The sequence below is a fragment of the Labrus mixtus genome, chromosome 17 (genome assembly GCF_963584025.1).
Source record: "Labrus mixtus chromosome 17, fLabMix1.1, whole genome shotgun sequence".
In the NCBI taxonomy this organism is placed as follows: domain Eukaryota; kingdom Metazoa; phylum Chordata; class Actinopteri; order Labriformes; family Labridae; genus Labrus; species Labrus mixtus.
The window spans coordinates 13081277-13102252 of NC_083628.1; the positions used below are offsets into that span (position 1 = coordinate 13081277).

Sequence of the window (20976 nt, forward strand, 5' to 3'; positions counted from 1 at the left end):
GACAAGGAACTGTTAAAAATTGAAAGCAGCCAGGGCCCGATAGAGTCCATTACTTTGAATAAGAACTTGGTTGGAATCACATCGAGAGGGCTAGAAGACACTCTCATATGTGATACTATTTCTAAAAGTTCAGCTAAAGTAACTGCATAAAACTGGTTAAATTGATTAAAGTGAATAAAACTGAAACTATCTTGAGGGTGAAGGGAGTCAGAGCAGCTAAAATTTGGGGTAATTGAGGCTCTGATTGACTCCACTTTATCAGTAAAATAAGATAAAAAACTTTTCACGCTCCAAGTTACTGTAAACTGAAGCACTTGGAGGATCTGGATTTACCAGTTGGTTGATTGTCTTGAATAAGATTCTTGGGTTGTGTTGATTGGAGGAGATTAGTTCAGAAAAATATTGTGTTCTTGCATTCTTAACCATTCTGTTGTATTGTGTTAAAAAGTCCTTCATGATATTGTTGTGTATTTGTAGACCAGTTCTTTCCACTTGCGTTCTGCTTTCCTACAGTCCTTTTTACAGCTGCGAATATTTTCATTAATCCAAGGCTGCTTTACTTTTGACGTTTTTAGACCTCACTTTAACAGGTGCAATAACATTCAGTGAGGACAGACACATAGTGGTCAGTTAGATCATTAGTATTGGAATATTCAGGTAGTTGCTGACTTTGGCATTCAAACACTTGACAGAACTTTGAGGTACTTTGCTCATTAAAGATGTGAGTGCACAGGGGTCTGGGAGGGACAGTATCCATGACTGGTGATTCACAGTCAAAAATTATACATTTGTGATCAGATATAGTAAAATCACATAATTCAACAGAAGATATTTCCACACCAAGGGTAAAAACAAAATGAAAATTGAAAGAGGTGGTGATGGTTAAAAAGTCTGCTGCTTGAATACTATTTAGGTCATCATCATGGATATTAAAATCACCGCATAAAACAATTCTGTCATTGTTTAAAACTAAGGTGGATAGAAATTCAGGGAGTTCTGCTAAAACCTGCCTGTTGGTTTTGGAGGACGATAGATAATACAAATAGAATTGGGTGAGGACCACACAGTTTAAAGGTGAGAACTTCAAAAGAAAAGAGTTCAGTACAAGTGATTTGCTGGCATATAAAACTCTTTCTATACGCTATACCATCACCACGACCACTGACCCTGGGTTGGTTGAAATAGTCATAGTGTTTGGGGCACAATTCAATAAGCTGGCTGTAGTCATTAGGTTGTAGCCAAGTTTCCGTTAGAAACATGAAATCTGAGTTATCAGAAGAAATAAAATCATTTAAAATAAATGTTTTGCTAGACAGAGATCTCACGTTGAAAAGTGCTAGTTTAAGTGCATTTTTGCTTGGTGTTGTGGTTGATATGTGTGTCTGGATTTCTAAAAGATTATTTAGATTTCTATGTGGTATGCCCCTGTCTGTCAAATAAGCCTTCGCGTTATAATCACAGGAGTAGGTGAGGCAATGCTCGAGGTAGTTGGTTGTCTACACCTATAGGTGGAGCTAGCGGGAAAAGTAGTGAGTGACAGACTCAGTGAGGGGGCTGACCGCACCGTGACCGCAACTTTGTCTAGTGCGGCATCGGTGATAAGTCAAGTGCGTCTGGCAGTAGAAGAGGAATGGAATATGTTTGCAGCAAGGGCTTTAGTGCCAAGTGGACTGGGGTGAATGCTATCTCAGCCAAAAAATGAAGCACGCTCTCAGAAGAGATTAAAATGATCAATAAAAATTAAGCCGTGAGAGGGACATACTGACTGAAGCCAAGTGTTGAGACTGAGCAGCCTGCTAAAGTGCTCTACACCTCAATGGAAGGAGGGGGTGGGTCCAGAGATACAGATGGATTTTTTGCTGTCCTTGAGTACAACTAAAGATTGTTAAAATCCTGTTTAAGTGCTTCAGACTGGCGGTTGGATATATCATTGGTGCCAACATGGATCACAACATTTTTGGCGTCAGAATGTTTATTCAGCAGAGACGGGATCTGCGGAACCAGGTCCAAAACCTTGGCTCCAGGAAAGCAGTACATTGCAGCCATTTTGGATCTTATGTGTCTGACAATAGAATCACCGATAATGAGTGTAGTAGGATTTGGGGAGTGCAAAGCCCACACCGGAGAGGGCACCTTAGAGGTGCGTTTGTAGCTGTACCGTGGAGAATGGGCGGGGAGTCGCGGCCCAGGGTGAGCCTTCATCGACTCGGTAGCCTGGACTGGCCTGTTTGGTACAGGGTGTGGGGTAAAATGTATACAGCCGGGGTGTGCAAACAAGGTCCGCTGGTGTGAGTGACGCCGGTTAGGGGATGAGGACAGCTTGGACACCACCGAGAAGAGTAGCTGCGGGAACATGGGCTCATCAGAGTCCGGGGAAGATCGTGGGGTGCAGTGGACGGCAAGAGGGGGAAAATCCTCCTCGTCCAGGATGGAAAACTTGTTGGACAGCTGGAGAGCCACAGGTTGGGGAGCCGGGGGCTTCCTACTTTGTTTACCTTTAAGGGCAGTAGTCCATGGCTCCTTCTTGCTTGGCGTGGAGCTGACAGGGGCTTTTGGCTTAGCTCCTAGCCTTGACCAGTAGCCCATAGCATGAGCCGCAGTGATGTCCACACACTGAACAGTAGTGTCAAGTTCTCCAGAGGAGGAGGCAACTGGGCCCAATGTAACCAAGGAGTCGATGACCTTTTCTTCATCTTTCAACTGGTACAAAATGGATATTCTTCCTTCCAGCTCTGATATTTTCTGGCTTAGGCAGAGACAGCTGACGCATTCAGAAGGTGAGGTGAGGTGAGTGGCGGCATGGCCGGTGTCAAATTTATCCAGTCCCAAGCTCTTTTTGTACTTGGATACAACTTCTTCCCTCGTTTGTGTCAGCTTGGTTGTCCTTGGAGTGAAATGTTTGAGTAGAAAAATGTCCAGATAAGGTGGTAATTCTGCCCCCAACTCTATGACCGTGATCGTATCGATACCCTCTCAGCGTTGTGTTTACGTGTCCCTGCTGCCCTCAGCGTTTTAAACCCTCCATCCTCTGATCAGACGTACTATTTTTAGGCTGCACTCTCTGAGGAGACGATCTGGGCTGAGAATCAGAAGTAGAGCTGTCCTGCTCAATGTTCTTGTTTTTTTTACTCTCAGCGCTACTAAATCAGCGCTACTAAAAAACCAGCTGACACCGGACTCACTGAGCCAGACAAAGCTGCCTCCCAATTCAGAGTGTGAAAAGAAAACAACACAATCCATTACATTCTTCAAGTGCAAAGACTTGAGGCCACATAACATTGTGGAAAATTAGGATTTTAGCTACATGCTAAAAACACTGGAACCAAGGTATGTGACTCCATGGCGACGTCATTTCACGGACACAGCCGTACTGAAGCAATAAAGAGCAGTGAAGCTTAAAGTTGAGGAAAGTTTGAGAACAGCAGAAAGGGTTGCGTTAACTTGTGATATGTGAACTTCGCAGGCAGTGGATTCATATGTGACTATAACACCCCATTTTGTGACTGATAACTGGAAGCTGCTGTTTCAGGTTCTCCAGACTAGAGCTGTACATGAAAGTCACAAACATTGCACACCTCCTGCAAATTGCAGAACAAGAATGGGGATTGCAGACAAAAATCTGGTGGTCGTTACTGACAACGCTGCTAATATGAATATTGCCATTCAATTAGCAGGTTACATGCATGTCAAGTGGCAGGTGTTAAATCTGCCTGCAGTAGGCAGGCTCATGGGGAGAGAGCAGCGTATTACTGGCAGAAGCACGGTGGCAAACCACGCTTTGGAGACAAAACAGAAACTGTTACAGCCCCCAACCCACAAACTCCAGACTGATGTCAGCACGAGATGGAATAGTGCTTATGACATGGCCAGACAGAGACAGCAGCCATGTACTACGGGTGAGCGTATTGCATCATTTCCTGTTCTGTGTTCCGCTGTACTGTGTTGTTCAGTGCTGATAGTTAAAGCTAAAAGCTTAATTGTTAATTTTGCCTAGTTTCTTACGACTTACGACTGTTGTTTCCAACACAGCACTCTTTCTCTCTAGCGACAAACCTGCTAAACATTTTTGTTTATTTTAGCTACCTACTCTTAGCCTAGCTTAGCAGTTAGCTTTATTTACAATGGCTTCTTTTTCTGTCTCTCCCTCTCCTGCTCTCTCCTGCTCTACGTGTCAGATGTTAAGTTACTTTTTACGTTTACGTTATTTTTAACTTTGGAGGCGAGGGTGTCTGAGTTAGAGAGACGGCTCCGCACCACTTAGTCAGAGCCATCGTATGCAGAAGTAGTTAGCCAGCCACCTGTAGCCGGTGCGGGTCGACATAGCTTTGCTTCCCCCCAGCCAGGAGGCTGTGGCTGGGTTACTGTCCGAGGGAAGCATAGTCGAAAATCGAAGCACACGGTTCCCCACCAACCACTTCATGTTTCAAACAAATTTTCCCCACTCAGCAACACACCCACTGAGAATAAAACTCTGATTATTGGAGACTCCATAGTCAGAAACGTGAAGCTAGCGAAGTCAGCGGGCATAGTTAGGTGTATACCCGGGGCCAGAGCGGGCGACATCGCATCTAATTTAAAGTTGCTGACAAAGACTAAAGGTAGATTTGACACAATCGTAATTCATGTCGAAACTAATGACTCCCGACTACACCAGTCGGAAGTCACAAAGGTTAATGTGGACTCGGTGTGTACTTTTGCTAAGACGATGTCGGACTCCGTAGTGTTCTCTGGACCCCTCCCAAATCAGACCGGTGATGACATGTATAGCCACATGTCATCACTCAACCGCTGGCTGTCTAGGTGGTGTCCAGCAAACAATGTGGGCTTCATAGATAACTGGCAGTCTTTTTGGGGAAAACCTGGTCTGCTAGCTAGAGACGGCATCCATCCCACTTTGAACGGTGCAGCTCTATTATCTAGAAAAATAGCAGAGGTTATTTGTCCAAAACCTTGACAACAACACAGAGTTCAGACCAGGAGGCAGAGCTGCAGTCTTACACACTTCTCTGCGCCTCCCTTAGATCAGTCTCCCAGTCACTATAGCTGTAACTCTAAATCTAAATGTAATTATAATACTATACATACTGTGTCTGTCCCCCGGCCCAGACCCGTTTTTATAAGTCATCCAAACGTAGAAAAAAAAGGCGTAAATCGTCAAAATCTCATTAGAATTAAAACTACGAATACAATTTTGCAAAAAGATCTGAAAATTCATTGCAGACTTTTAAACATTAGGTCCTTAGCATCCAAATCTCTTTTAGTGAATGATCTGATGTCAGATCAGCATGTTGATTTACTTTGTTTGACTGAAACCTGGCTGTGTCAAGATGAATATGTTAGTTTTTAGAATCCACTCCTCATTTTAATAGTCATACCTTGAGACACTGGACGAGGTGGTGGAGTAGCAGCTATTTTTAACTCTAGTCTTCTAGTTAACCCTCGACCAAAGCTGAAATTTTCTTCTTTTGAAAGCCTTGTTCTTAGTCTTTCACATCCAGTCTCAAGAACCTTTCAGCCAGTTCTAGTTGTTGTAGTTTACCGCCCTCCTGGCCCATATTCTGAATTTCTATCTGAATTTGTAGAATTTTTATCAAATGTAGCCCTTAGCAGTGATAGAATAATTGTTGTAGGTGACTTCAATATCCATGTGGATGTTGATAATGATAGCCTTAGCACAGCTTTCATGTCATTATTAGACTCTATTGGTTTCACCCAGGGTGTAAACAAACCTACTCATCGTTTTAACCACACCCTGGATCTTGTTTTAGCTTATGGCATCGAAATCCATAACCTTACAGTTTTCCTAGAAAATCCTCTTCTATCAGACCATTTCCTTATTACTTTTGACTTTGTCTTACCAGAATTATCTCTGCTTAATAAAAATGTGCTCTCTAGAAGTTTATCTGATAGTGCTGTAGCTAAATTTAAGGAAGCTATTTCAGCTGCTTTTGATTCAGTACCGTCTTTTAACCCAGTTGGAAAGTCTTATAATAGCTTAAGTCCCTCTCAGCTGGATCAGTTTGTTGATAGTGCAGTGGATTCGCTGAAAGTTACTCTTCATTCGATTGCTCCCCTAAAACAGAAGGTAATCAAATGCAGAGACTAGCTCCATAGTTCAACTCAGAAACCCGTACTCTAAAACAAACGTCGCAAAATTTTGAAAGAATATGGCACTCTACCAAAACGGTAGAATCTCGTTTATTCTGGCAGGATAGTCATAATAAATATATGAAGGCTCTACGTCACGCTCGAGCTGCCTACTACTCCTCTCTAATCGAGGAAAGCAATCCTAGATACCTTTTCAGCACTGTAGCCAGGCTGACAGAGAGTCATAGCTCCATTGAGCCTTGTATTCCTTTAGAACTCAGCAGTAATGATTTCATGAGCTTTTTTAACAACAAAATTCTAGACATCAGAGACAAAATTGGTAACCTCCTGCCCTTACCTGGTGCAGATACCTCTGATATGGCAGAAACAGTTCCAGGACCTGATATTAACCTTGACTGTTTTTCTCCAATCGACCTTTCAGAACTAAATTCAATTATTTCTGCGTCGAAACCGCCAACCTGTCTTTTAGACCCAATCCCAACCAAGCTGTTTAAGGAAGTCTTTCCCTTAGTTAGCAACTCTATATTAGATATGATCAATATGTCTTTACTGGCAGGCTATGTACCACAGTCATTTAAAGTAGCAGTAATCAAACATCTACTTAAAAAGCCTACTCTAGATTCAGCAACTTTAGCCAACTATAGGCCTATATCCAACCTTCCTTATAGCTCAAAGATCCTGGAGAAAGTGGTAGCTAATCAGCTGTGTGACTTTCTCCATGACAACAGTTTATTTGAGGAGTTTCAGTCAGGATTTAGAGTCCACCATAGCACTGAGACTGCACTAGTTAAAGTTACAAACGACCTACTTCTAGCTTCAGACAGGGGACTTCTCTCTGTGCTCGTCTTGTTGGATCTTCGTGCTGCTTTTGTCACTATTGACCATCAAATCCTATTAGTCTGGGAGGCAGACACAGTCTGTATTTTTAAGAATAGACTTAAAACTTTCCTTTTTGATAAATCCTATTGTTAGGGCTGGAGCTGGTGCAGACCAGCTCCTAATTATGCTGCTATAGGCTTAGACCACTGGGGGAACTGGCACCTCTCTCTCTCTCTCTCTCATTGTGCATACAGTACATCATATTACTGCATGTATCTATCTGTAAATCTCAGTCACTAACCACCTATTTTCCTAGGAGCTCTTGAGCTCTCTTAGGCTCCTCGAGATCGTTGGTTGACAGCCTGCCAGAACAACGACCCCCCTCCCCACAGGATCTTTGATGGACGGCTTGCCTGAACAACACCCTTCTTCTTCTCTTCTAAGTTTTAAAATCGATTCATAACTTCTAAAAATCGATCATTATTATTATTTTTTGGGCTGATCAGTCACTCCCTGTTGAGTGCGAAGGCTAGCTCTTTAACTCAGTAGAATGCCAAATAGAGCAACAAGAAATGCATCCAGTCTCACAGATGACAGGAGAAGATCCTTAAGTATGTACTAATTCATAAATAGACTTTGAATCCATGCGTCAATGAATCCAGAATATTCTTGAATCGAAAATCAATTCAGCATCGAATCGTGATCCCAAGAATCAAAATCGAATCAAATCGTGAGACACCCAAAGATTCTCAGCCCTAATATCTATTCCCTCTCCCTGTGCGTATTCTACATGGAAGAAATCAGGCAGACGACCATCCCTGAGAGAGAAGCCCAGGAACACTAGGAAGAAACCAACTGAAGAGGATCGAGGACCCCCTGTCATACCAGCCAAGATGAGGAAGGCATGTGGACTAGCAGACATGCTTGGTCAGACTTATAGTGATGTTGGAGCCTTACCAAAATCATTATCTGCCAGGTCACCAGGAGGTGAAAAAATACCAGGAAGTCACACCACTGGCACTCACAGAAGATCCACTGGGCTGGTGGAAGTCACACGAGCAACTCTATCGTAATTGATACTGTTCAGATGTTTGTAACTTACTGGAGGGTTTTTTGACAGTGTAGCGTTTTTCTACATGTCTTGCACTATCGCAGCCATATCGATTCTGTAACATCTGCATTTATGTATTTGCACATAACAATATATTGCCATATCGATATTTTGAGCACAGCCCTAATGTTATAAGTCTGATGTCATGTTGAGCTAACATAAGCTAACATAAGGGGGGGATAAGGGTCTGCTTCCCCAGCACAGCATCATTGACACAATGGCAGCTGGATGGAAGATTATCAGAGATTTTAAACACTCGCTACCTGCCTACTCAAGACTTTATGACATCCAGACTGTAATGGTTGTTGTGGTGGACCTCAGGAAGAATAGCAGCTAATGGGGATCCTAATAAACAAAACAAAACACAACACAGCTGGATCAGCCCAAAAAATAACTGCAGCAAAAAGTTCCCAATAGATGGAAAAGCATTTAACTGCAATTACTGCTGGATAAGAGACATGCTCCAGGGGCATACCCAGCTGACTATGAGCTGCCAGCCACACTCAACACCCATCAGTGGGGGCTAACTGGTAATGTGGTAAACATCCTAGCAGCTTTTGAGGACCTCAAAAAAGCAAATGAGCTCAACAACAGCCGCAAAAACCACATTGTTGGAAGACGTTCAGAGAAGGTTCAACAACATCGAGAAATAGCTACTGCACACTTTCGCCACTGCTCTTGATCCTGGCCAGAAGAACCTATTGAATAAAAACCCACAGCACGCACCTGCCACAGAAATGCCTCCTGTTAAAAAACATCTACAGCCTTCTGCTTTCTGCACATGAAAAAATACTGAAGGAGAAATCTGAGGGGGAGCAACTGCTTAACAGTCCTTCATGCAGGTTAACAGTTAACTGTCTGAGGTGGCCATCAGCAGAGGTGAAAAAGCATCGAGCTACAAAGACCGTTTCGCAGCACTTGCTCCTCCGGCCTGAAGGTTACTCTCTGTCCCGTGTACAAGTTTTTGACAGTGAGCGCTTGTTCAGCTTGGCTGGAAACGTGGTAGATGAGAGAAGAAACAGACTACATGGTGACAAGGCAGAGATGTTCTTGGGTGTGAAAAGAAAATCTGCCATTAATAGTAGTATGATCGTAATTGGAAGAAAAAAAACCACCCTAAAGGTGCCTTTTTATATTCTTTTGTATTCTGCTGTGCCTAATTTCCTTAGAAACAGTACAGTAACTGTTCTTTTGTTTTCTCAAGGTTTTTAAAAGACAAAAAAAGTTCCTCCGTAAAATGATGCACTTTTTCATTAGAAATGTGTTTAGAAGAGAAATAGGATCCAGTGTCTGTTCTCACATTCTTAGTAAAAACTGGTTGGAAATATACTTGGGTGGGCCAGCCAGGTGTCGTCTATGTGTGGGAAACACTGCACAAGCCGGCCGCTGATGATGATTTATTATCACTGTTAAATTGTTCTTTACCTGTATGTTACTTGTATGTCATTAACAATTTTTAACGAAGTTCATATGTTTAATTTGCATGACCAGCACAGTGATTGTAACTTATGATGCGTCATCGTGTGTGCTTCAGGTGCACGTAGCTGCTAAAATTGTGATGGTTGAACTATATCCCTAGAAGCCCTAGAATCAGTTCACCCCTTTCAAGAAGACATTCACAGATGGCGGGATTGTGAAAGAAGCAATAACCCCAGTGGCTGATACATGAGACAGTTGGGGCTATCACTTTTTTTTTTTTTTTTTTTTTTAATTAAGTACAAACGTTACACAATTATTTGATAACTATTGTAATTGATCATTATGAGCCTATGCTGCTGGATTTGGAGCTCCACTTGAGCTATTACCATTAATTATTATTACTGTATGATTGCACTGACACTCTGATTGGACTGTGTAAAGAAGTAGCACAGAAAAAACAATAGGTAAGCTTAATATGAAAAATATATTGATCCACGGGAAGGATAAACACATATATCCACAAGCTGATTTCACCAAAGCTCAATAAAAAACTAATATTAATCTGAAAACACCATGGAAAATTTGCTTTAATTATGATGTAAATGGAAAGTGGGAGATGTCAATCAACTACGCCATCACTGCCATGATCTCCATAATGCTAAACCATTTAGAAACCACCTAAAACAGTAATAATCTCTGTGCTCAAACCAATTCAGCCAAAATAATTCAAACCTCAAAAGGCAACCAAAGAAAACGATTACGTCACTTAATAGCAAACCAATACACCAAATAAGCTCTGGCAGCCAGCAGAGGGACAGTGTACAAAGCAAAAACATTGTTGTCACATTCTGCAAGATGCTTTTTATGCTACTTACTTCGCTTGATGAAGTGAAGCTTGGTCCTCAACGAAGTTTTTCAGGAGGAGCAGATAAATCAAAATCAAACCAGGACGAGGCGCACTTGATGACGGACTTGAAGCGTCATTTGAGCCCCAAACCCAGTAAAGTACACCAGGAAAAGTTAATATTTTTCGTAAACACAAACCTCTTTTATCGTGCAATACATCTCAACTCCCGGGCTAGCTTCCATATAAATCAGCGTGTGGTATTTTCCGAGGTCTGAAACTAAATATCTAGCTAACTTTTGATGCTAGCTGCTACCTAAGGGCGCAATTCATTACTACCGAGATCAAAGAAAAAGTGGGCGGAGCAATGAAGGCTTAAATTAACACTAGAAGGACGAGAGGGTGCGTTTGATTTAGTTATCAGTACAGCCAGTCCAATTTGTCCTTAGGTCATAGTCGGGTCATATTTATTACAGGTTTCGTTATTTGTTGTTTATTTTGTCTTTTTGTGGTACATTTAACGAACATTATTAGAATCACTGTGTTGCACCACATGCCACAACATGCCTAAATCAAAACATGTTAGCAGGGTTACTAATGTAATGCTGCTTTGTATATTTCACTGATAGGCTACTTGTATTTGAGTATTTCATTTTATTGTAATTACCTCATTCCAGAGAAAAAGTTTTGTTGGATTTTCCAAAGGAAAGCATGCTATCAGTTTATAAAATACAACACATTTTTATAGGTGGAAATACTGACAGATATAAAATCTAATTCATGAAACATGTGAGTGCATTAGAAAAACACTTCCTACTGTAACTTGGGGTTACAAACTGGGAGTAGATGGGAACTGGCAAAGGACCCCAGAGCCTCAGGAAATGCTAAAGCATTGTGTGGCAGTTGATTTCTTATAAATATTTAGATGGAAACTGTCTGGGAATACACAGTAACATAAATAAAAGCATATGTAAAGTTATACATGTGGACTGTAAGGTATTGTAATTTGTCTACCAAGCTCTTGGTGTTTTAATGTACATGGTACGTTTCTATAAATACCGTAAGGAGATACAAGGTGTAAATAGGAACCCGAATAAGGGCCATTTGTCTAATTAATCCACACATGACTTGAAGTATGTGTATTTGTATTTCTGAACCTACAGTTTCCTTGAAAAATAAGTAAGAGTAGTCTGAACACTTTGTCAGCAACACACATATTTTCCTCCCTCACAAGTCCATGCATGCTCACTGACCTTATCAAACAAGGAAACCCCTTACTACATGTCATCATTGGAAGGATCCACCAAGACATACACACCTGTTATAAATAACCAAATACCCTCTACGTCAAATTGCATGCAAGGCCAGGCAAAACAACCCCTGTCTTTTTTTCAGGAAGGACAGAATATCCATGTAGGGAGGAGGGATGGAGGCTTATTGTGGCTGGAACATGCTGGCTGTGTGACAATAGGCCAGCTTGAGTTGAGAAGACTGTCACCTCAGCTTTTATCATACCTTGGATCTTCATGCTGTGTCTTCTACTTTTCGCTGTTTTGGACATAAACACACACCTTAGACTCTTAGAATCTGCAGATTCTTAATTCATCAGAAATAAAAGCCCCAGTAGGTAAATTAGATTAAAATAAATATTTACACTGTCTCTAAAAAAGCTAACATTTAAGACATATTATGCACACAAAAAAAGTCATATCTCAACTTATTCCTTAATCACTATCGCTGCATCTCTCCTCTGCTGTGGGAGTGACAGTTCCCTTCAGATCTCCTCAAGCTTGGGCGCAGATAACAGCCTGTCTGAGTGCCACTTGTTACAGGATGAAGTCACCCTCATCGTGCACACATGCGATCCCCATCCTCATAAATCTATCTACATTCTAATCTGCTGCATCTCTGTGGGCACCACTCCCCTTTCTAAGTACCTCCAGTTCACTTCTGCACTGATGAATAGCAATCAAGTGGCGCTTGTAGGTGAAAATGTAACACAAACTGATATTTACATTTCAGTTATTATCACAGCCCTCAGCATGGACGCATGCGATCCTGTTGTGTTTGCACAGGGACACTTTGAGGTTAGATAGGTGGCATCTTCTCCCTTTAATCCCTCATCTAGGCAGAACTGTTGTGGTCATCTCATAACTTTGTTTTTTTGGGGGAGATACATGACTATTGTTGCTATCGTTTTTAAAAAGATACGCCATCCCAGATGTGTGTCAACATCTTGACTGTTTTTTAAATAAAAAGGCTCAGTATCTTTTACACAATTTGTAGGTATACCACTATCCTATTTCAACATCAGAGGTCTGATGAAGCCCCCAATGACCCAAGGAACTTCACTGATTATGCATCCCAATGAATCCTAGAGATGTAAAATAAATATATATATAAAAAAATGTATCTTGCAACCTAATTTCTATCTTATACTATGCATCTGTGTTTCATTTAAAGGGTGGCAGTGTGTTCCCCTGAAGAATGTGGAGTACATTAAATTAAATAATATATTTTTTACTTGTTTTTCTTGTCAAGGAACCTTCAGATTACATTTTTTTTATTAGCTGAACTGCTTTATCTTGCTTTAAAAATTACCAATGAAAGTTCTGCTTTCCAAATTGTGAACAACATTCAAGTAAATCTGCATGTATTATTTACATTAATTTAGTCTATCCAAAAGAAGCATGAATGTAGCATTTTAAATTATATTTGCAAGTGTGGATGCCAGCCCATCATCCAGGTAATTTCTGCAAATATTTGAGTGTTTAACCTCACTGTGCAAACGTTGGCAGGTAAGATTACCATCTAGCTGTGGAAGACCTCGGGGGGAAACCGTGCAGATCAACTTGTTTATTATTAGTGAAATCAAACACCTTTAAGAGCGTGTCAGGGACAGCTTCAGCCAACATCTAGTGTAAATACAGGTTTTATTAGGGATGAAAATGTTCCATGATAAACAAGAGGGAAAACATTCACAGTACATTTCATCTTCCTTACATGGTGCACTGTAACATCGTACAACTTCATAAGCCCAATTGTTGCTCTACACAAATAGCTTCCTTACAAAAATACTCAAGAAGGCAAACGATAAGGGCATTTGGGGGCATATTGGCCATTTAAGAATTTATGATTTTTCCTCTCCCTTAATTTCATCAAAACCTATACAATAGAAAAAGTGGCAACAAGCTACAAATAGTAAGAAAAATGTCCCATCTAACAGTCATTAAAGACAGCAATTTCTTGTGTAAATTGACGTGCAAAAATATTAACCCTTCATGAGCAGCGATGACATCTGCAGCTCTACACTTGCATAACATACAGTAAAACTAGCCAGCAGGAAACTGAGGTCTGATGGTTAAAAATAAACACAATGTGAACACAAAACAGAAGGCAATTGGTCAGGTTTAGGATAACAGAGGCATGGCTGATTTAAGGTTGGTGGCTGAAATATCACTGGTCCATTAGTTAGTTAAAGGATATTGGTCTGATGAAGGTCATATGGAAAGTTATTGGTCATTTTATGGAGAGGTAGGAGAGTTGACGATGTATCGGGTCCCAGGGTGAAAGTATAATAACCAACCTCCAACAGTACTTCCATTTACATTTCAATACAACAAAAACTACCAGCCTGTCACTTCAGGAGCTATTGTTCCTTAAACTGCTTACAAGTTCATCTGCTGTTAACTGAATGTCTAACATTGATTGACTTCTGGTGTCTTCTTAATTCTGGTGGTCTAGTTCAATTGGCTCTGCTATGTAAAGTCAGGTGTAGAATGGGAACTACTGTCAATATGTCAGGGATCTTTAATCAAGTGGTTATACAACAACCAATTCATCTATATTTGTGCCGTTAGATCTTAAAAATTGGGGGGGGGGGGGGGGGGGGGGGGGGGGGGCACAAGTTTAAGTTTATGGCAAAATGATAAGCTTTAACTAAAGAATTGGGAAATGCACACTTAATAATATCTTCAAACAAATCCTGTATTCTGACATGTATCAACAAGCTAATTAACGGCTTTGTTGCTTTAGACTCTACACATCAGTAATGATACCATCTGGCTGTACTTTACAAACAGTGATCCTTCATTACCCTCTAGAGCAATAATGAGGAAACACATATTGGAGTGTATGAGCCACATTCACTTGAAAAAAACAAAACAACCTCTTTTACCACAAAGGCTACCGTCACATGTACTGTAATATCAGAACCACACAAGAGGACGAGACACACCTGGTTCAAAAACATCATAAAATCCATTCGGCTATCAGATCTCTGAGAGTGTTTGTTTCATCTTTACAAGAGTTACAGGACAGCTGTGGTCTCATACTTATTAAAGACCAGATCAATTTGGTTTTATTGCATTGAATGCCCGATAGGCGACGTTTGAATGGATTTTTTTTAACTGTTTCTGAATCCACGTGTGGTTTCTGCACAAAAGGCAAAGGTGGAGGTCACAAGACACAAGAGTCAGGTAAAAAGAGAAAAAGAAAAAAATGGCATGAATAGCTTCCAACAGTTGGCATAGTGATCATGTAGGCATGTTCTTAGTTAATTATTAGTCCGAATACAAAAAATCTCTCAATACAGTACAAATCTGAAACTGAAAGAACTTTACAACAATGTTGAACTATTATGCTTTTTTTCTTTTTCTTGTAAAGAAGAAGAAAGTGTGACATAACGATTAAAGCAAACATATCAATCAAAGGGAACATCGAATTCCTCTAACAAAAGAAATCTCTGGAGAAAAAGAAGGAATAGAACAGTCTTTACAATGAGGGAAAACATCAAGAGCTTAAGCGTCTTATCCCTCTTCCTCTGCTGGTTCACCATTTTATATTTTTCCTTTTGTTATTCCAACGCATCTTACATTTTCCCTCAACTATTGACTATATCCTAAAAGTGAATTAAACATATCTAACATGTTACTGTACCTACAGCTCCGATTGTTTTACATTAATACAGGTGTCTAAAATTAAAAGGACTTTTATGTCAGCTGCTCTCCAGATTACAGACCACATGCACATGGTTACCCTTCTTTATGATCTAGGAATAAAAGATCTGACAAAGAGAAACACAATCTGGAAGAATATTGTCAATGTGGCGGCACTAAAACTCACTGTATTTGCATTGTTTGGCTCCTACTGCACACGTTTTTTTTACAACAACGTTACTGTTTCTTTTATTCCTAGATGACAGGAAGGGTGTGCCAACAACTGTTTTGTTTTATTGATCATCACTGCTCAATTTTTGTCATTCAAGTTGAACAGTGAGGATCTTAATGCTGTGATCCGACTCGTCATCCTCCCTAATCCATGTGTGCTGTTATCGGAGAGTCCTTCGGCCCACCTTACTGGTTCTGGGACTCGCGGACCTTTGCTTGCAGGGCATCACAGGTCTTCTTGGCATCGCCTAGCAACATTGCAGTGTTGGGCTTGTAGAAGATGGGGTTATCTACTGCAGCGTAACCCACTCCCAAGGAACGCTTCATCACAACCACCTAGAGGGGGAGGAGAAACAGTCACATACAAACTCTTGTTATGCTAAGCCTTTAATGAAAAAAATTACAGACACTAATGCTGAAGAAGCTTTAAATTCAATTCTGCCTAGTCTAAAACGTATGTCGGTGTTTCAAATGTAAAATAAATAGGCCTACATAAGAAACTGAAACTAAAAAATAGCCATAAAGAGTTCTGTGTTTTCAGCTATACACCTGCCTGTGTGTCTCTGTGTGCATCTGCATGAGTGTGTGTGGTTAAACAGACTGTCCTCTTTGATTTCCCCCCGTAGGGAAAGTGTGTGGAAACTAGCAGGAGCGCTTTATAAATCCCAGATCTCGGAGCAGTGCCAGTGGGATGCTCCGAATCTCGTCATTCCACAGCGACACAGTCACCACTAATGGGATCAGGATGGGACCGCACCTGGAACTGTAACAATCTGTCTCTGTGTTTATGAGAGCCTTAGAACATGTGTGTGTGAGCGTGAGTTTGCATTTTTTATGTCTGCCTGTATATATGTGTGTGTGTGTGCGTGTGTGTGTGTGTGTGTGTGTGTGTGTCTTCAGATTGAGGCCCCTCTGCTGTTGTGTAGACTCCAACATTCAGTTGTGGCGATAAAAAGCAGTCCAGTAAAATCCTCCATTCCTCTTTATCTTTTTCGGGCTTCAGGACAGCCTCATTATCAAACATACGTTTACCAGATGTCTCACCTGCTTAGACTTCCAAACCTCCAGCACGGGCATACCAGCAATGATGGAGTTAGGGTCTTCCTGAGCGGCTGAGTTGACAGTGTCATTGGCACCGATCACAAGGGTAAGGTCGGTCTCTGCCAAGACAAACAACAAGTTCACATCAAGCATCTCATTAAGTTGATCCGGATTTAGTAAATTGGACATATGGTTTACGAGTTCATGGCTCATTTATTTGGAGACGGTGCATGACACATTTGGAGAAGATGGGATCAATATTGTGGGAAAAAAGTTCATGCAGTAACTTTTTTTTGGTGTGAAACCCAACATTGTGTTATTTCAAGTAGAGAAATGCAACAGATAAAAATTTTACCAAGAAATAAATTAATACAAATATAACTGTATGAAGTATCAAGAATGCAACACATGGTTTCTACTTAATAAGCAATAACACGATTATTACTCCATTTCTATTTGTGAAATCAACTTTTGTTGAGCAAAAAATGTATACCATATTTTTTTTTATTTTGGAGCTTTGTTTTAAAGGAAGACTGTGCGTCTTTTTGATCCAGTAGATGTCGCCCTTGAGCACAAACATACACCAACAACAAACTGCTGTTTGGCGACACCTGAGCTATTCTGAAGCCTCCGCTCTCCTCCGGTGACACACGTGTTTGCACAAAGGACTTATCAATTAGAACGCACCATTAAGCCCAAGCGGCGGACAAAATTGTCCTCAGTTCGAGCTGCAAAAGCCTGAGGCCTGCATTGTTGTGTTAGCAGGCTAATGTTAGCACCCTTTAATTAGCTCGTAGCTTCACATTGCACATAAATTGGCATTGAATGACCGTGATCTAAACACACTTATGTGACATCCCAATAAGCAGTGAGTATGTTATTCTTCTTTTCTCTAGTCCTTGACTAAAACAGTCTTTGTAAACATCATGTAAACACAGGCCGACACCAGTACAGCTAGCGGGACTCACGCTTCTCACTCATTGTAGCTAGTCATGAATCAGAGACATTTGCAGATGATATACTTGATTTCTTCTGTAATTATATGTAAAATGTTGCATATTCTTCCAGGAATTATTTACTCTTCGGGAAATACTTCTACTTATTTTCTTGCCAAGACTAAGATGACACAGTTAGCTTAGCCTGATGGCTCCCCTTTTTCCAGGGTTTCAAGCTGTGACAACAAGCCAATCAGAATACACTTCCAAAGCTTAGAAGAAATCATTCTCACTGCCTTTCCCTCGTTAGCCACTTTGGCGCTAAGCTAGCTGTCTTCTGGGTCTATTCTTGTATAGTGTAGAACAACTTAAAATAGCGTTGATCTTCTCCCCCATCACTTGGAAAAGAAAGCAAATAAGTCCGTTTCCCAAATTGTCAAACATCTCCTTTAACACCTTATTTTTTTTAACACATACTCCCCTTGATGGCAACTCTCTGAAAAGGTGCCGCAAAATTTAACACACAACAATACTGCATTAAATGTATGGCAAATAAAGTGTATAAAAGGCAGAATGACAGACTGGATCTTACCAGCGAAGTCCTCATTAATCTCCTCCATTTCCAGGACGATATCATACGGGACACCAGCTTCAGCCAGCAGCACATTGAGTTGACCAGGCATGCGGCCAGCCACAGGGTGAATTCCAAACCTGTGGGGACCAAAAAAAAAAACCTTAGCAGAGTCCCCAGTCTACAAACCTGTTTATTGATCATCATTTACTGTAACGCGGCTTTCTTAAAACCAGACAAAGACATGGATCAGGGATAAGAAGTCAAAGTAAATGGAGCTGGACAGAAATAGAGGCAATAAGATGGAGGCTCGGAGTGGAGGGATGTCGGTGGCTTTGGTGTGGTTACACACATCACCCGCTGCACTCCTCCACCTTACATCATTTGTCGTGTGTGGGCATGTGTCACTGGGTGTACACATATCTCTCAAACTCAATTAGCCATGTCATGTAATCAAGGTAGGAAATGAACAGAAGCTACTGAAGTCTGGCGGATGCAGCGCTCCAGCCGCCTCGCTATGTGACCGAGCTCCGTTCGGAGATTTATCTTCTATTTGTTTGGCGAGTTTAGGCAGATACAGAGAGAGGACGGCCTGCCAGTTCTGGGATGTATTAGAGACACCGGCTGCTGATTGAAAGCGTCAGTTTCTGCCTTTAGTTTAATTCCGTACAGTCCACATGCATTAGCGGACAGTGGTACGACGCAGAGGATTTTAACTTGAGGGGAGGAAAAGTGTGTTTTGCTTTAAAACCTTGATACTGTGGTATCCAGAGCGACATGTGGGACATTAAGAGTGAGAAAGAGGTTTAGAAGAATCCCATAAGACACATTTTAAGAAGTAGAAGACAAGTGATGAATCAGGAGAGTGGATTAGCATAAAGAACATAGAAAAGAGAACAAATAGGAGCAGAAGAGATCAGGGTAAAGGTTTTTTTTTTTTTCTGACCACCCACTTTCCTCTAATCAGGCACAAATGCTCTAAGTAGCAGCAGCTGCAACAGTCAGGATCAAACAACTGAGGCAGGGCAATTACACAAGCTTCCGCTCCACCTTGTCCTCCGTCTCCTCTCTTCTGGTTTCCTTTTACTCATTCTTTCTTCACACACACAGGTCTTCCTATCTGCCCTGTCCCATCTTTTTGTCATCAAGCCCAGAACCTCAGCCTCTTCTTCTCTGTCCTCTATGTCTTGTAAATGGTACCTTCCTTATTCTACACATACTTTCATCTACTCTCATGTTAATCCCAAAGGATACATACTGCCTGTTCTTGAAGATATCTCATACTTTAACTACTTTTTCTTCCAAATCTGCTTGCATAAGACACAGAAGTAACCGGGTTTTCTGAACAAAAACAATAAAATGTATTTATAAAGCACTTTTCAAGTACTCAAAGACAATGTACGCTAGTTAAAAAAAAATAGACAGATCAAAACAACACAGTAGGAACAAACTAACAATCATAGCAACATTACACACAGGTCTTGTAAACAACAACATACAAACACACACTTAAAGCTTGTTGAATGAGGTGAGTCCTGAGCTGTGATTTGAAAGAAGATGTGTCAGTGCAGTCTTGAATGTGTGTGGGGTGTGAGTTTCGAGGGAGGGGGGGAACCTACGGTGAAGGTTCTGTCCCTCCTGGTTCATTTACAGTTTAACTAAATCTGTTTAGTTCAGCCATTTACCTGACATCTTTGCCAGCTTCATGAAGCATCTTCACCAGCTCAGCGATGGGGTACTGGGCCTTTGCAGCGCAAAGTCCATAACCTGAAAGAGGTTTTTGTAAATAACAACAGCTGTAAGTAATGAGCTCATATCAAAGCACAGTGCAGACTTGTGTCTCAACACAATTAATTACTCTAAGGTCAGTACAGATGAACAGCCAGAAGAATGTGAACATGTAACTTCATGGGGTGTTTAACAGCTGAAATAATGATGCAGGAGAAGCAGAGGAAGGAGACAATACAGAGACAACTTGATCAGAAGTTTTTTGCTGGAAAAGCTGTAGAGAATTGAAGTTACTTTTAACACAGAAGTGGAATGTACTGTTAACAACTACAGAGGGATTATTGTATGTGATTGTGACATCTGTGTGTAACGCTTTCAAGAAATTAAGTCAGATGCTGAAAAGAACTAATGTTAGAGATGTAGTTCTTATATAGAGCACATGCACATTATTTCATTGTGATGCATTATGTAAAATCTGAGTAAAAAAAATTGTGTTTGTGTTTATTTGATTTCTGCTTTTATGTGTCTGATTACTTTGTTACTCTCTTCATTGTCCACCATGTTTTATAAGTTCTGTAGTGTCTATCACTAGACGTGTTATCAGATTTGCTCACAATAAAAACATTTTTTAAAGTATATAAAAGTAACGACTTTTATTTTTGTCATACTAACAGATACTCAAGCTAGTCAGATCAAGATCTTTACAGCATCAGGGTAAAGCTTCCGTCCACAAGGGCCGAGGGAAATCAAAATATCAAGAGTTCCTCGTATCTGCGCTTTTAAACCTTGAGATTAGAGATTTTAAAAATTCTGTTGATTTGCTTTCAGCACTCAGCTGGCACTTATTTCTGCACAGTACCAGTATATGTTTTCGTTACGCCAAGCCCGGGACCTCCTTCATGTTTTATAATGCTGGTGTGTGGTACTTGATTTTTATCACACAGTCACACACACAAACACATGTCAAACGGTCCAGTGGTGTTTACTATCCTTGTCACAACAACCAGTCAGAAACCGTTTTGTTACGATGACCCAGTCAAAAATTACATGCTTTCAGACCGTGCATACAGAGGAGAAGAAAAATTCTCTTTGAGAAACACGGCTGACTGTCTACAGTTTGGCTCAACAATTTAATAGTTTTCACTTATTTCCCTCTCGATCACCACCAGCTCTGTCATTGCCTGTGCTTTCAATGTTCTCTCTGGAGTTTCTCCTACAAGAAAAACAAGTGG

At 40.9% G+C, this 20976-nt stretch overlaps 2 protein-coding genes across 2 annotated transcripts in view; one reads left to right on the plus strand and one right to left on the minus strand.

Moving 5' to 3' along the window:
- Window positions 1-2589: 2589 nt before the first annotated feature.
- Window positions 2590-4912, plus strand: LOC132992620 (uncharacterized; the record flags this gene model as incomplete). Its single annotated transcript, XM_061062053.1, has 2 exons — window positions 2590-2703; window positions 4340-4912. Coding segments are annotated over exons 1-2 (687 nt in total), but the record flags the coding sequence as incomplete, so codon positions are not given.
- Window positions 4913-13215: 8303 nt separating this feature from the next.
- The window catches only part of nnt (nicotinamide nucleotide transhydrogenase), a 36360-nt gene continuing 28599 nt past the window's right edge, over window positions 13216-20976 (minus strand). The window contains exons 19-22 of the mRNA XM_061061665.1: window positions 19702-19783; window positions 18038-18156; window positions 16514-16629; window positions 13216-15805 (exon numbers count right to left, since the gene is read on the minus strand). Of these exons, the coding sequence (XP_060917648.1) occupies window positions 15656-15805; window positions 16514-16629; window positions 18038-18156; window positions 19702-19783 (467 nt within the window). The 3' untranslated portion in view covers window positions 13216-15655. The remainder of the gene's footprint in view (window positions 15806-16513; window positions 16630-18037; window positions 18157-19701; window positions 19784-20976) is intronic.